Below are 12,939 nucleotides of genomic sequence, written 5' to 3'. Positions count from 1 at the left end.
TTGAATAAACTTTTCCATAAAAAAATAACTTGATCAAATCTTGAAAGTTAAAGGCGAAAGTAACAAAAAAAAGAAAAAAGAGAGAGTACATATTAGGACTAAATTTATCATTATGTCAAAATGTAAAACAATTATCATGTATGGAAATGATCCACTTAAACCAATATAAAATTAAAATAATTTTTCATATTTTAATGACATTTTGTACAATTGATATTATAACAGTGGTTGAATTTATTGATTTATTCATAATTGTAAATGTAATTTATGATAAGAGTTTGATTTATTAGCTGATTGAGTCTTAACTTCATTGCTATAAATATTATTGTCAATATAAGAGAACTTTAGTTTAAGTGTAACTCATTATCCTCCTATTTATAGATAGTGAAAAAATTTTGAATAATTTTAGATATTGTGTCAATAAAAGACAAATATAATCAAAACTATTAATAGGATAGTGTTAAATTTTAAATGGCACCCATTCAAAACAACAATAAATACATCTTCCAAGCCGCTATATTATTAATTGAATTACATTTTACACTCTTTACTTACACGTTAAATTTCACAAGCATCTAACAACAAAGTCAAACAAAATCATTTGGAGGTGAATAATGTTGAGTATTTTAGGCCGCATTTCTTTCTACTTGGGCTCGGCAAAGTTCTACAAGAGTACAAGATTTCATCATGGTGAATTCAATTTTGTGAATTTAACCTTTATATTTTAATTTGAAATTTTTTAAACTTTTAAAATTTTAACATAATCAAGCATATTATCATATGTATAATACCATGTTAGCTTATTATTTTTATATAATATTAAAAAAATCTAATTAATGAATTTAAATGATTAATGTTCCAATTGGTTACTAATATATTAACATGTAAAAAATTATTTATTACATATGTATTACAATAGTTAGACATAAAAAATAATTAATGTAATTTTAAATTTGAAATAAAAAAGATGAATAATAACAATTATAAAAAATAAAAATTCTTCAAAATAAGTGAAAATTTTTCCTTCTCTTTGTTAAAAATGAAAGTAGTTAAATATTATCTATTAAATTAGTTGATTATGAACTCATATACAAAAACACAAATAAAAAATAATATTCCTACCAAACATATGATAAGAAAATTCAAATTGAAGAATATAAACTAAATTTATAACTTTATGTATGATAAATGATTAATTGCAAAATTTAATCAATCAAATTTAATTATCAGGTTAAAATTAAAAATTAAAAATTCGAAAGTAAAAAGGACTAAAGTTAACTAATTTAAATAAACTCATAATACATACATAATACAAGGACTAAGAACCAAATTTAAATTTTTAGTTGTCTCAATGCTTCCAACTTCATTAATATGGTCTACACATTCAAAATTTTCCCCATATATTTGAAAGATGTAGCCTCGCACATTAATACATGTTTTAACACAGATACTTCAAGAGAAAGAAAAAAAGAAATTAGAACATAGACCATAACAGATTCTAAGTACTGTTAACATTTGAAAACAATATAAACACTTTTCAACAGAAAGTGGGAAAAAGGGGTATTAGAGTCTAGTTGTAACAAATTCACAGAGGATGTGAGGAAAAAAAAAAACTCTCTAGCCTATGATTAAAAAAAGTTTAGTTTCATGGTTCAGACCATTCACTCGAGCCTTACAAAGCAATTAACATCTCACACATCTAGAATTACCACATAGAAGATAAAAATATGCTTAATCAGCTACGCTGGAGGATTAGGATATACCTTTGGTTTTGGCTTGACTTCAATTTCATTTACGCTACGTACAAAGATTGCATCTGGTTCATGTCTGCACAAAAGAGAAGGATCTGAAATTAGAGCTCGACTATGTGTATACCATAAACCTTCATTTTGGGGTCAGAAAAAGAGGGAGAGAGTTGAGAGGAATCTTACGCTTTATCTCCCTCTTCGAATGTGTAACTCGAAGCAACGGCCAATAGTCGCCCATCTCTGCTGAATGAAAGAGCGGCAACGCTTGTTGGGTACTTTGAATACTGCAAAAAGATCATTTAATGATGGTAGTAAATTATCAGCTCTTTTAACAGAAATGAAATTGCACTTCGATCCAATCTTTACCTGATACAGCCTCTTCTTATTGTTTCCATCCCACACATTAACAAAACCATCACAACCTCCAGTTGCAAATGTACCATATCTGCAGGATTGAAAGTCAATGAAGAAATTAGAAATGATTCGAATGGAAACAAGCTAATATTAATTATGTTCAAGATCTTGCCAATCTTTCATAAAAAAATATTTTAGCTGAGCCAACACAAAAGCATTACCAATAAACTGTAACCTAATGTCTTACACGGAAGTTCAAAGTCAGCAATTTATATATTTTCTCAACAATAGTTGAATCAAATAAGAGGAAAAATGACTCATTAACTTTCCAAGACGAGAATCTAATATTCTAATTACCAATTGTCATTTGTTCCGGCCTGTCACACTACACAAATGACAAAATGCTCCAAATGGCAGTGCCTGCAGTATAATCTATGGTCCACGTACTACATCATATAGTTAATATACTATCCAGCTGAGCTGATGCTGCTCGGGTTTTCAGCCTCATCAGCTTCTAATAAATAAAGAGTTGAAAACTTTTGCAGAAACTTACACAGGATGGAATGCAATGGCATTTACTGGATATACAATGTCCCGTCCAGCCTCAGATTTTCGATGGCACTTGAAGGCATACCTACAAAATATCAATGGATAAATGCAAAAAGATAAATGAAGAACAGGTAGGATCAGCTCCAGAACAGTTTCTAGAGTTCGTATCTATCCACATGACTTATATAGTGCTAAAAGGAAAAGACTAATGCACACTTTTTGGCTTGACTGGCCTCTGAGAGATCAAAGAACTCCATTGCCACTCGCCCTTCAACCGAACTAAGAGCATACCCTGTATAAACTTGTTTAATAAGAAGCAATTATACCCAAAAAAGTAATAGGCGAAGATAAATGGATAAGAGATCTAAAATCATGCAATACTAACTTATTTAAATGCTTGTATAATGTGAGCCTTCCTTTAAAGAGTACTTTCTTTCCTTGTAAAAACTTATAAAACTTTTAAAAGTTATAAACATTACCTGTTCCATTTGGATAACATCTCACACATCTAGTTTGATACTTCAATGAAGATTCCCTTCGCTGTTCAGGTTGAGACATGTTTCGCAAGTCATATACATTTACATGTCTTCCAGCAGTTGCCACGACTAAACGATTTCCAACAAGAGATAGCGAGTAAACACGTTCAGGTTGTGGGTATGTGCCGACAAGAGTACGCTCCTGCCCACTTGCACCTCTTGGATCCCAACATTTCAATGTCTTGTCCCAACTGCCTGTGATCACTTGTCCTATAACAACAGATCAAACATTAAGGATTCAGACATTTACTTAAATGAAACAAAACGACACATGCTCAATACCCTGTGTAGTATATTCCTACGAAGACATAGTCCATAGCACCATCATGAAACTCATCTAAGCTTCAAAATCTAATTCATAAAGGATAGGATTCAATGAAACTTGTGACTACGGAATAACCAATCATCTTTCTAGAAACTCACTCTATCCTATCATTTCCTTAATTATTCGGATTAATGTCTTTTCCAAAATCAAAACTCAGAAAATCCTACTTTGAAAGGCAAGATCAAAGACAAATCATATTCAAATCCAATTTAAAACAACGAAGTCAATAGAGATTATTTGAAAATTTTAACCAACCTGCTGCATAAGAATACTCTATACAACGTACAGGAGCATCATGTCTACCTAATATTTCCTCCTTTCCATGGCTGAACATTATCCTACAAAATTAGCATCTCAAAATTAAGTTTGATACTAAATTCATTTTTCCTAACCTTTCTCGAGAATCAACCAGAAATATTAGTGCAAAAAATAGATCCAATTCACTGACCTCCTAACTTTATTGTCAGCGCTAGCACTGAACCCAGATGAATCATCATGGAAGCAACAATCAAGTACCGGCCCACCGTGCATGAACTCTCCTCGCAAAACGTTCGCGCTTGCATCGTACAATCTCACAGTCTACGATTTAAAAAAAAAAGAGAACTGTTCACTGAAAAGAATAAAAGGAAACTTAAAATATTTAAAGGTATTTGGTGTTGAGGGAGCACCTTATCCCATGAAGAGACGAGTAGATTATCGCTGTGATTAGAGAACCGAAGGTTCGAGATCCCGTCCGTCGGAGGGTTAGAGAGCTCGCGACCTGGTACCGGTGGCGGGTGGACAGATGTCATCGCTCGATTGGCTGCTAGAGAGATGAAATGAACTAACGGAGATCGGAGAGAGCTTAGGGTTTTGGGAGAGACGATGAATGTTTCTTCACTGGGTGAGCGATATAAAGAGAGGGAAGAAGATTTGAAATTTAGAAATGTTTTTATTCGGATCGGCCAAGTCCCGCTGTTTCAAAAATTTTGCCAATGGCATAAATAAACAAAAAAAAAACACTTTTTGAATTCAAAATTAGTTGGTACTTTTTTCTTTACCCAAAAAGCTCATACTCTAAATATGTAATTACACTAATACCATTTAGGTTTATGATAAATATCAATTTTATACCTAATCTTTAATTCAATATGTAAGGCTATATATGAATTCTGATTTTATATAATTTTATGTATTAAATTTTGAGTTGATTTAATTTTTACAAATTACTTATAATATTATCGAGTTAGTACAATTTTACGTTAATAAATTAATTCAATACAAAAATAAATGTATGTATTAATTTTTTTAAATACATACAATTGAATCAAAATCAAAATCAAAATTTCATAGGATAAAATTAACTCATTTTTGTTTTGAAGGTTATTTGTTAATTTTTTTCTAAGAGTAACTTGGATTCTGTTATAGGAATTTGAAATGTGTTGCACAAATTCTATAAGTTGTTGGTTTAAATTTTAACCTAGTAAAAAGTGAATTTTTTTTCTACAAATGTTACTAAGGAGGAATTTAGGGATGGTAAAAATCGAATTGTTTGATAAATTCTAATTGATCCGCTTTAAATGAAGTGGATTTAAAAAAAAATGCGGAGTGGAGTGGACGGATTTTTTCTTTTGCACAGTAAGTATAAAACAGTTATAATAATTGTTTGCTCCGCTATATAAAATTATCATTTTACCCTTATATAACTATTAAAAAATTAAAAAAATCATATATTTTATGTTTAAATATTTTTTGAATAATTATATTTAAATATTTACTTAACTATAAAAATAATGAAAATATTAAAGATACATGGTAAAAATTAAATTGAAGCAGAATAAGGTAGGACGAGATGCATTCATTCAACATTCATAAAGGTGATAGTGAATTTTAAAATTATACATCTATAATAAAATGGAACGGATAGTAGAATAGTGCATGTTAACGGTAAATTTAACAACATTCATCTCTAACTCGCTCCATTGTCATCTCTAGAATAATAGCATAGAATTTAAGCTGAGACAGAAATTAATTTTGAAAAGTTACCTGTCAAATATCTCGGGAGTCCCTCTAGTTACCAAAAGACTCACTGCTCGAGATTTTGCTCCATTAATTGAGAAGATTACTGCGAGATTACAAAGCTGGGTAGCAAAACATTTGTCCTATGCAGGGAAAGCACAACTTATCCACTGTGATATTTAACTTGCAAAATTATTGGTGCCGACAGCTTAGTTTGCCAAAAGTTGGGTTTTTTACAAAAATAATATAGAAAAAATTAAAAATTACCAAAATGCTATAATTTTTTTTATTTACCAAAATATTTATAAATTTTTTTATTTACCAAAATATATAAAAAAAACTAAAAAAAAGTAGGGAAAAAAATCTGGACCGATTTGACAACTCCCTGGGTGGAGGGAAGCAGGTTGGCGGCACCAAACAAGGAGAGGGGGTTGGCGGCACCAGTTGAGGACTCCCTGTTGGCGGCACCAGTGGAGGAAACAAGGTTGGCGGCACTACTCATGTTATAAACACGACCTCTGTCCAGCTGAAACAAGAAAAATCAGAAGAAAAAGAGAAGAAATAAGAGGTGCTGCGGAAAAAAAGAGAAAAAGAGAGAAAGAGAAGAGAAAAATAAGGTCTTTTTTTAAAAATAATTATTATGTTATTGTTATTGTTTTGTATAATTTGTATTTATTTTTGTTTTAGTTTAGTTATTAAGATTAAAATCAATAAAACTCAAATTTATAGTTTTAGTTAAGTTTTTTTACCAAAAGATTACAAAAAAATAAAAATTTTATAGTATTATTATTATTATTATTATTAAGGTATTAAGATGTTACTTAGTATTATTGTTAGTAAAAAACTAGTATTATTTTTATAGTTTGTTATTAATAATTTTAGTTAGTATTATTTTGTATATAAAATATATTATTATTGTGTTAGTTATTAGGATTAGTGGTTAAATGGCTTTCATGTACAAAATTGAATATCGAAACATTAATTTTTTTATTTAAGTTATTTATTATCTGTGCGAGATGTTTTACGAGATTTTGTTTATTTTTTGACAGATTAAATATTGAATATGAATGCTAAGTTTTTTGTATGCGTTTATTTCGACGGAGTCATCTTGACAACAAGTGTTGGATGTGTATTTGAATGTCAGCAACAAATAGCAATGAGATTTAATAGAAATGTCTCATTTGATGAAATGAAGGCAATGATTAATGCAAAAATTTTACGACGTTGTGGGAGAAGGATAGTAAAAATTTTCTACAAGTTTCCAGTTTCGACAAATCCAGTCAAATTCGTCGAAATGGAACTTGCAGACGACGAAGACGTTGAGACAATGGTCGATCTCTACTGTGGGAATGGGAGTAACAAGAATGCACCGATTCACTTATTTGCTGAGTTAGCCGGTATGGAGCAAAATGAAGATGTCAATGCATCTGATGAAGAACACGGAGCTCAAGAACCGTGTATGGTGGCTCCAATATCATACGTTGATAATGAATCGACTATGGGTGGGATGGGTATCGACCTGAATATTACACCCGATTTTGATATGGTTGGTGGTGAAGAAGAATGTGGTTGCGAAGAAGAAGGTGGTGGCGATCATTGGGATGAAGAGGTTGATAGTGACGGTGATCCCGATGTGGACGATGTACCTGACGATATCGACGATGAAGACATTAACGCTTCTTCAATCGGGGAGCAGATGCGGCATATTTTGATACACAATAATTCTGGGCCACACATGTCGTTCATAGACCCCGACACAACGTATGTAGCTGAGTTCCCAGAGTACCCTGAAATAGCTCATCGTCACGGGCTGGCCGTAACATCTGATGATGAGGAGTTATTCATAGGCCAGAGATTCAACTGTAAAGAAGAGTGCGTATATGCCATCAAACGGTACAGCATGAATATATCGGTTGATTATAAAGTCGCAGTGTTTACTCCGACAATATATGTTGGGGAGTGTTGGAAGGTAGCGGAAGGCTGCAATTGGTGGGTGCGAGCTGCATTCATTAAAAGTTCTCAGATGTGGGAGATACAAAAATTTGTTGGTCCTCATACATGCACATCAACACGTATGACAGAAGATCATGGAAAACTTGATTCCAAAACAATCTGTACGTGTATCATGCCAATGGTGAAGGACATGCCGACCATTAAAGTTTCGGTACTGATTGCCGAAATGCAAGCACGATTCCAGTATCGAGTCTCATATCGGAAGGCATGGATTACTAATCAGATGGCAATGGAGCAACTGTATAGGGATTACGATTCATCGTATAACGAGCTTCAAGGTTGGATAGCTGCTATGCGGGAGTATGTATCGGGGACTGTGATTGAGTTGCAGACAAGACCATATTACGGCCCGGACGGCCAGTTACAGTCAGAAAAAAGGATTTTCCATCGGATGTTCTAGACGTTAGATCCATGTGTGCGGGCATTTCCTGTGATAGCCCGAAATAGGGCCTAATCGGAATAGTGGTTTTGTAACCACAAATCCGAAGTGAAATAGTTTAATTTTATAAATTTTTATTAGTTACTGATTGATTGAAATATTGTGTGAAAATATGGATAGGAAATTTTAATGCTTTAGTGCTTAATTGAATTTTTAGGACTAAATTGAGAAAAATACAAAGTGTGTCTAATTAGTGATTAAATGACTTAATTGAATTATTGCATGAAATTGGAAGTGTTTATGTGGCAATTAGACCATAAATTAGTGTTATGGACACAAAAGAGTATTTCTAGAAAATATCTAAGTAACGGGTCAATGGCATTTTTGTCCAAATTGAATAAAGGACAAAATAAAGATGAAAACAAGTGTTCATCTTCTTAAAATCAGACGTTTGCTGCCAAAAAAATTCATGTCACCATAGCTAGGGTTCTTGAACTTCCTAAGCTCAATTGTAAGTGATTTCTTGCCCCGTTTTTAATTATTTTCGTATTTTTATGCTTATTGAAGCTTGAATTTCATGTTTCTACCATTTAATTTAAATGAAATTAAAGTTTAAAAAATGGACCCATTCATGATATAATTGTAAATTGATTAGTGATGTTAGATAATAAATGTTTGAATTGTTAATTACAAGATTTACTAGATGAATTTCAATGAAAATGTTGAAAAAGGGCTAAATTGTGAAAGATGGTAAAGTGTGCATAAAGTTGTGATTTTGTGAAATTGAGGGCTGTTATGAGCATGAAATATGATTTAGTGAAGTTTGAAATTTAAGAAATTTAGTGAATTTGATTTTTACGAGCTTAGGGACAAAAGTGGAATTTTTGAAAAGTTATGGGGAAAAATGTAAATGTGTCAAAATGTTGTGTATGAATTGTATTTGAATGAAATATTGATAAAATGTATTAAATTGTGTTAATATAGATCAAGAAAGAAGAAATAGTGCAAGTGATCGGGGAAAAGAGAAAGTTATCGACTAAATTACAAAAATAGTCGTTTTGCATCCGAGGTAAGTTATATGTAAATAATAGTTATATTTGTATAAATTGTGAATTATATTTGATATGTGAATTAATATTGAATGTGGAAGGAAAATTGTTCATGAATTATTCAAGTGATAAAGTGTTGAAAATAAAGTGTTAAGTGTAAATTCCCGGTTGAACTTAGGAATAGAATTGGATACAAGTGACATGTCACTAGAGACCAGTGTTACAGTGTTATAGTGTTACAGCGAGTCCCGGGTGCTGGGTGATCTAGCATGTGTTGCAGACACCTGACAGCTTGTGTGAGCAGGCCCGTGGACATTTCCAGTGTTATTGATCAGTGGTAGCTTCGGCTACATTTCAGTGGTAGCTACGACTACATATCAGTGGTAGCTTCGGCTACATATCAATGTGGCACTTATGTGCTAAATCTCTACGTATCCGTGTATATTCCAAGTGTTCAACGGGATTAATAATGAATTAAAGTGAATATGAAATGTTAAGTGTGAAAATGTATATGCAAGTGAATTGGTAAGATTGTGCATGTGTAAGTGATTGAAATTGCTAAGAAATGTTTTGATTAGTTATATGTTAAAAGTGTTAATTATTAAATGAGTAATTATTGTTTACATGTAACTTACTAAGCTATTTATAGCTTACACATCTCTTTCTTTCCTTTGTTTTATAGTGATTTGAACTTGATCGAATAGTGGACCGTCGGAGCTCGTATCACACTATTATAGCCATCTCGGTATTATGTGCTTTTCAAAATGTTTAAACTATGGCATGTATAGAGTCTTAATCATTTTGAGCATGTTCAAATGATATGGCTAATGTTAGCTATTGAAGTAGTTATTAAAGAATATGTTTTGGTGTTATGTATGTTTAAATGGTAACTAATTCAAAGAAGCAGTTTCTTTGACAGCAGCAGTAACGTGAATGTGAAAAATCACCATAAATAGTAGAAATGGAATTAGAGGGTGAATGATATATAGAATTAAAGCTTATCGAGTCTATTTTTACATGAAAGAAACGGTGTAGGCAAAGAAATTTTATATTTTGAGATATTTTAATTTTAGTGAGACAGGGTCAGAATGGTTTTTGAAGTCCCCTGTTCTGTCTTTAGAAAATCATTATAAATTGTACAGAAAGAATTATAGGTCATAATTTATATGTGTAGATTCCTTAGTGATTCTATTTTCAAAATAAATAGACTATAACCTTATATGAATTCTGTAAAATGAGATAATTGATTTTTAGTGGCAAGAGGTCAGATCTGTCGAGCTGTGAAACAGGGGATACTTTAATGAATAAACTGTATTAATTTGCTAAGTCAAAAATTCTGAAAATTATATGGTAAGTGGGAATATGAGTCTAGTTTCAGGGAAAATTTACGGATTTAAATTTCTAGTTCTGTAACTCGAGCTATAATTAAATTAGTGACAGTCACGCAGGTGGACAGTTTTGTTGTGAATAGTGAATTTAATTTTAAAAGCAAATTTTTATGCTCCGAATTGGTAAGTTAAATTGGATGACATCTCGTACTCGATTCCAGCGACGGCCTCGGGTAAGGGGGTGTTACATTTCCCCATTGCAAGCCACTTGTGCAGGTAGATGGGACATGGCTATATGGAAAATATACACAGATCCTACTTATTGCGATTGCTTAAGACGGCAACAGAAACGTGCTCCCGATAGCATTTGCTATCATAGACAAAGAGAACATGGAGTCTTGGGAATTCTTCCTCACAAACCTACGGAGGTATGTTATTAGCAACGATAACATTTGCATCATCTCTGATAGAGGGAAGGGTTTAATTGCAGCAATCAGGCGTTCCGGTGTGCCGTGGAGATCCGTTTACTGCATCCGTCACATTGCGGCTAACTTCCACAAAGATTACAAGAATGCAGACTGGAAGAGACAAGTCGTGGCAATGGGTAAATGATAACCTTATATTTTTAATATAAGTTGTAATGTTTCATGTTATCGAGTTACTATAACATATTTTTCTTAATACGTATGCAGCGTACGAGTTAAAGCCACATATGTTCCGGCAAAAAATGATCCGACTTGAGAGTGATATAGAGGGGCAGACAAACACATCTTTCCGACAATGGTTGGGAACAATGGAGCCCTGGCAATGGGCTCAAAGTTTTGACGAGGGCTTTCGTTATGGCCAAATGACCACAAACTTAGTTGAGGGGATCAACGCTGTTTTGTTAAAAACACGTCATCTTCCGATTGCATCTGTATTTTCTGCTACTTTCTACAGGCTGGCTACATTGATGCCAAGAATGGGTCAGCAACAAGTCGACCAGATTGAGGCGGGACATGTGTTTGTCGAACATGTCAGGGATACAATGGTCGCAAACCGTCGGTTGGCGAGGTCAATGAATGTAGAAATATATTCACGACGACTGGAAACATTTCGAGTTACTGAGAGCATCAGTCGTCGACCTGGTATACCAACTAGGTCCTACGGAGTTGATTTTCGGAATCGACGATGCGAGTGCAGAAGGTTCGAAACACTTCATTATCCCTGTGCGCATGTCGTGGCAGCGTGTGCTAAAGTTAACGTTAATGTTGAACAATATGTCGATGATGTGTACACGCTGGAGCGCACATTGCGTGTTTGGGAAAATGAGTTCCCCGTCTTGCCTGACCTATTTACGTGGGAGGTGCCTCTGACGACTTTCGAGCTTCTCCTAGATAGAGGGCTACGGAGGAATCCGAGAGGTCGTCCGCAGTCAAGCAGAATCCGTAATGAAATGGACATCAAGGAGAAGTCTGAAGGAAAGCGTTGTGGAATATGCAGGTTAAGTGGTCATAGTCGGAATAAATGCCCTAACCGAAACTTTCATGTTGGATAGTCGTCCGGATCGGGTCGTAATTGACCTAATATTGTAAAATTTTTATGTTTAATGATAAAAAAGTATACAAATGATTATGATTACATTGTATCTAAATTAAGTTATAAAATAGTATATGGCGTTTGGAATTATTAGTATTATATCGAAAATGGAGGCATATAACCTTAAATTAAGCTTTAATATAATGCTACTTTAAAATAATTAAATTGGTAAAAAGAAATTGAACAATAAGCACAATAACTAAAACTAGAATAATTACATTAGAATAATTAAATTGATACAAAAAATTACAAACGTGTTAATGTACAAACATGTCTCATACACCCCTAAAATTGATGGTTCGATGGTGTAGTCCTAGGGATATACCTATTCGGAGGTCGACGGTCACGTTCTGGGTGCCTAATTTCCGGTCACGAAAACGATCGTTCCACAGCGCCACAAATTTTCGGTGCCTAATTCTCCAATCCACCATCGATTTTCCTCTCTTATTCTTGCCGTGAACTTCTCCCACCTCACACGGCGGATCCGGGATAGGTTGGATGCAGCCAAACTACCGTAGCACCCGATCCCCGTGATACCACTCGACCATGTTGAAATTTATAATTGGTGCGTTAGTACACCATATATTCGAATGCACGTACGCAGACGAGGGTACCACGGCTGTAATTTCTGGCGTTTGGTACGGCGTCCATATAAACTGCATGATTAATAACATGGTTATAATTAGCCATTACGTCTGCGTACGATATAGAAAGTAAGATGTCATGAATATTAGAATAGTATCTTACCCCATCCCGGGCGTACTGTTCAATCATGAGGCGGTATAGCGGGACATTGTACGACTTCCCGATACCCGAACGAGCACTCCACCTACAAAAAATAAATATAGGGTTTAGAGTTGGTAACATTAGTCAATATATTATGATTACAAATAATGAGAAGTTATATTTTATCACCTGCTCAGCAGTGGATAAACATATGGTTGGTGTCTAACCGATGCCAAAAATGGCATCCGATACAGCGCCCAGGACTGCAGCAGTGAGAGGCATCCGTCGATGTCGCGAACTTTCGGATCTGTCGCCCGACAAAGCTCTCGATACAAGACTGCTAGCACGGCTGAGCC

The 12,939-nt window shown here is 33.8% G+C and overlaps 1 protein-coding gene across 3 annotated transcripts; it reads right to left on the bottom strand.

The window, feature by feature from the left end:
* Positions 1-427: 427 nt before the first annotated feature.
* LOC107908844 (mitotic checkpoint protein BUB3.2) lies at positions 428-4,492 on the bottom strand. Of its 3 annotated transcripts, none has more exons than XM_016836126.2 (10): positions 4,181-4,486; positions 3,961-4,091; positions 3,768-3,850; positions 3,131-3,397; positions 2,868-2,943; positions 2,656-2,736; positions 2,115-2,193; positions 1,932-2,032; positions 1,764-1,827; positions 428-664 (listed from the first exon to the last, which is right to left on the bottom strand). In XM_016836126.2, exons 1-10 carry the CDS (start codon positions 4,301-4,303, stop codon positions 644-646), a joined length of 1,026 nt encoding a protein of 341 aa, XP_016691615.2. In that variant the 5' UTR covers positions 4,304-4,486; the 3' UTR covers positions 428-643. The 3 variants fall into 3 exon arrangements, with proteins under 3 accessions (XP_016691615.2, XP_016691616.2, XP_016691614.2); XM_016836127.2 differs by lacking the exon at positions 428-664 and adding an exon at positions 1,344-1,450; XM_016836125.2 differs by lacking the exon at positions 428-664 and having other exon boundaries at positions 1,483-1,827; positions 4,181-4,492.
* Between the last annotated feature and the right edge of the window lie 8,447 nt (positions 4,493-12,939).

The sequence above is a fragment of the Gossypium hirsutum genome, chromosome D02, assembly GCF_007990345.1.
Source record: "Gossypium hirsutum isolate 1008001.06 chromosome D02, Gossypium_hirsutum_v2.1, whole genome shotgun sequence".
NCBI classification, from domain to species: Eukaryota; Viridiplantae; Streptophyta; class Magnoliopsida; order Malvales; family Malvaceae; genus Gossypium; species Gossypium hirsutum.
The sequence above is the reverse complement of the archived record's forward strand: the minus strand, read 5'-3'. Positions and strand labels throughout refer to the sequence as shown.

Bases quoted from the DNA above. Each gene is read 5' to 3' on its own strand.
- LOC107908844 (XM_016836125.2), bottom strand. From the start codon at position 4,303: ATGACATCTGTCCACCCGCCACCGGTACCAGGTCGCGAGCTCTCTAAC. The intron at 2,737-2,867 runs GTGTGCATTAGT...GATATTTTGTAG, and splicing joins GAGGCCAGTCAAGCCAAAAA to GTATGCCTTCAAGTGCCATC. The intron at 2,194-2,655 runs GTAAGTTTCTGC...TCAATCCTGCAG, and splicing joins GCCATTGCATTCCATCCTGT to ATATGGTACATTTGCAACTG.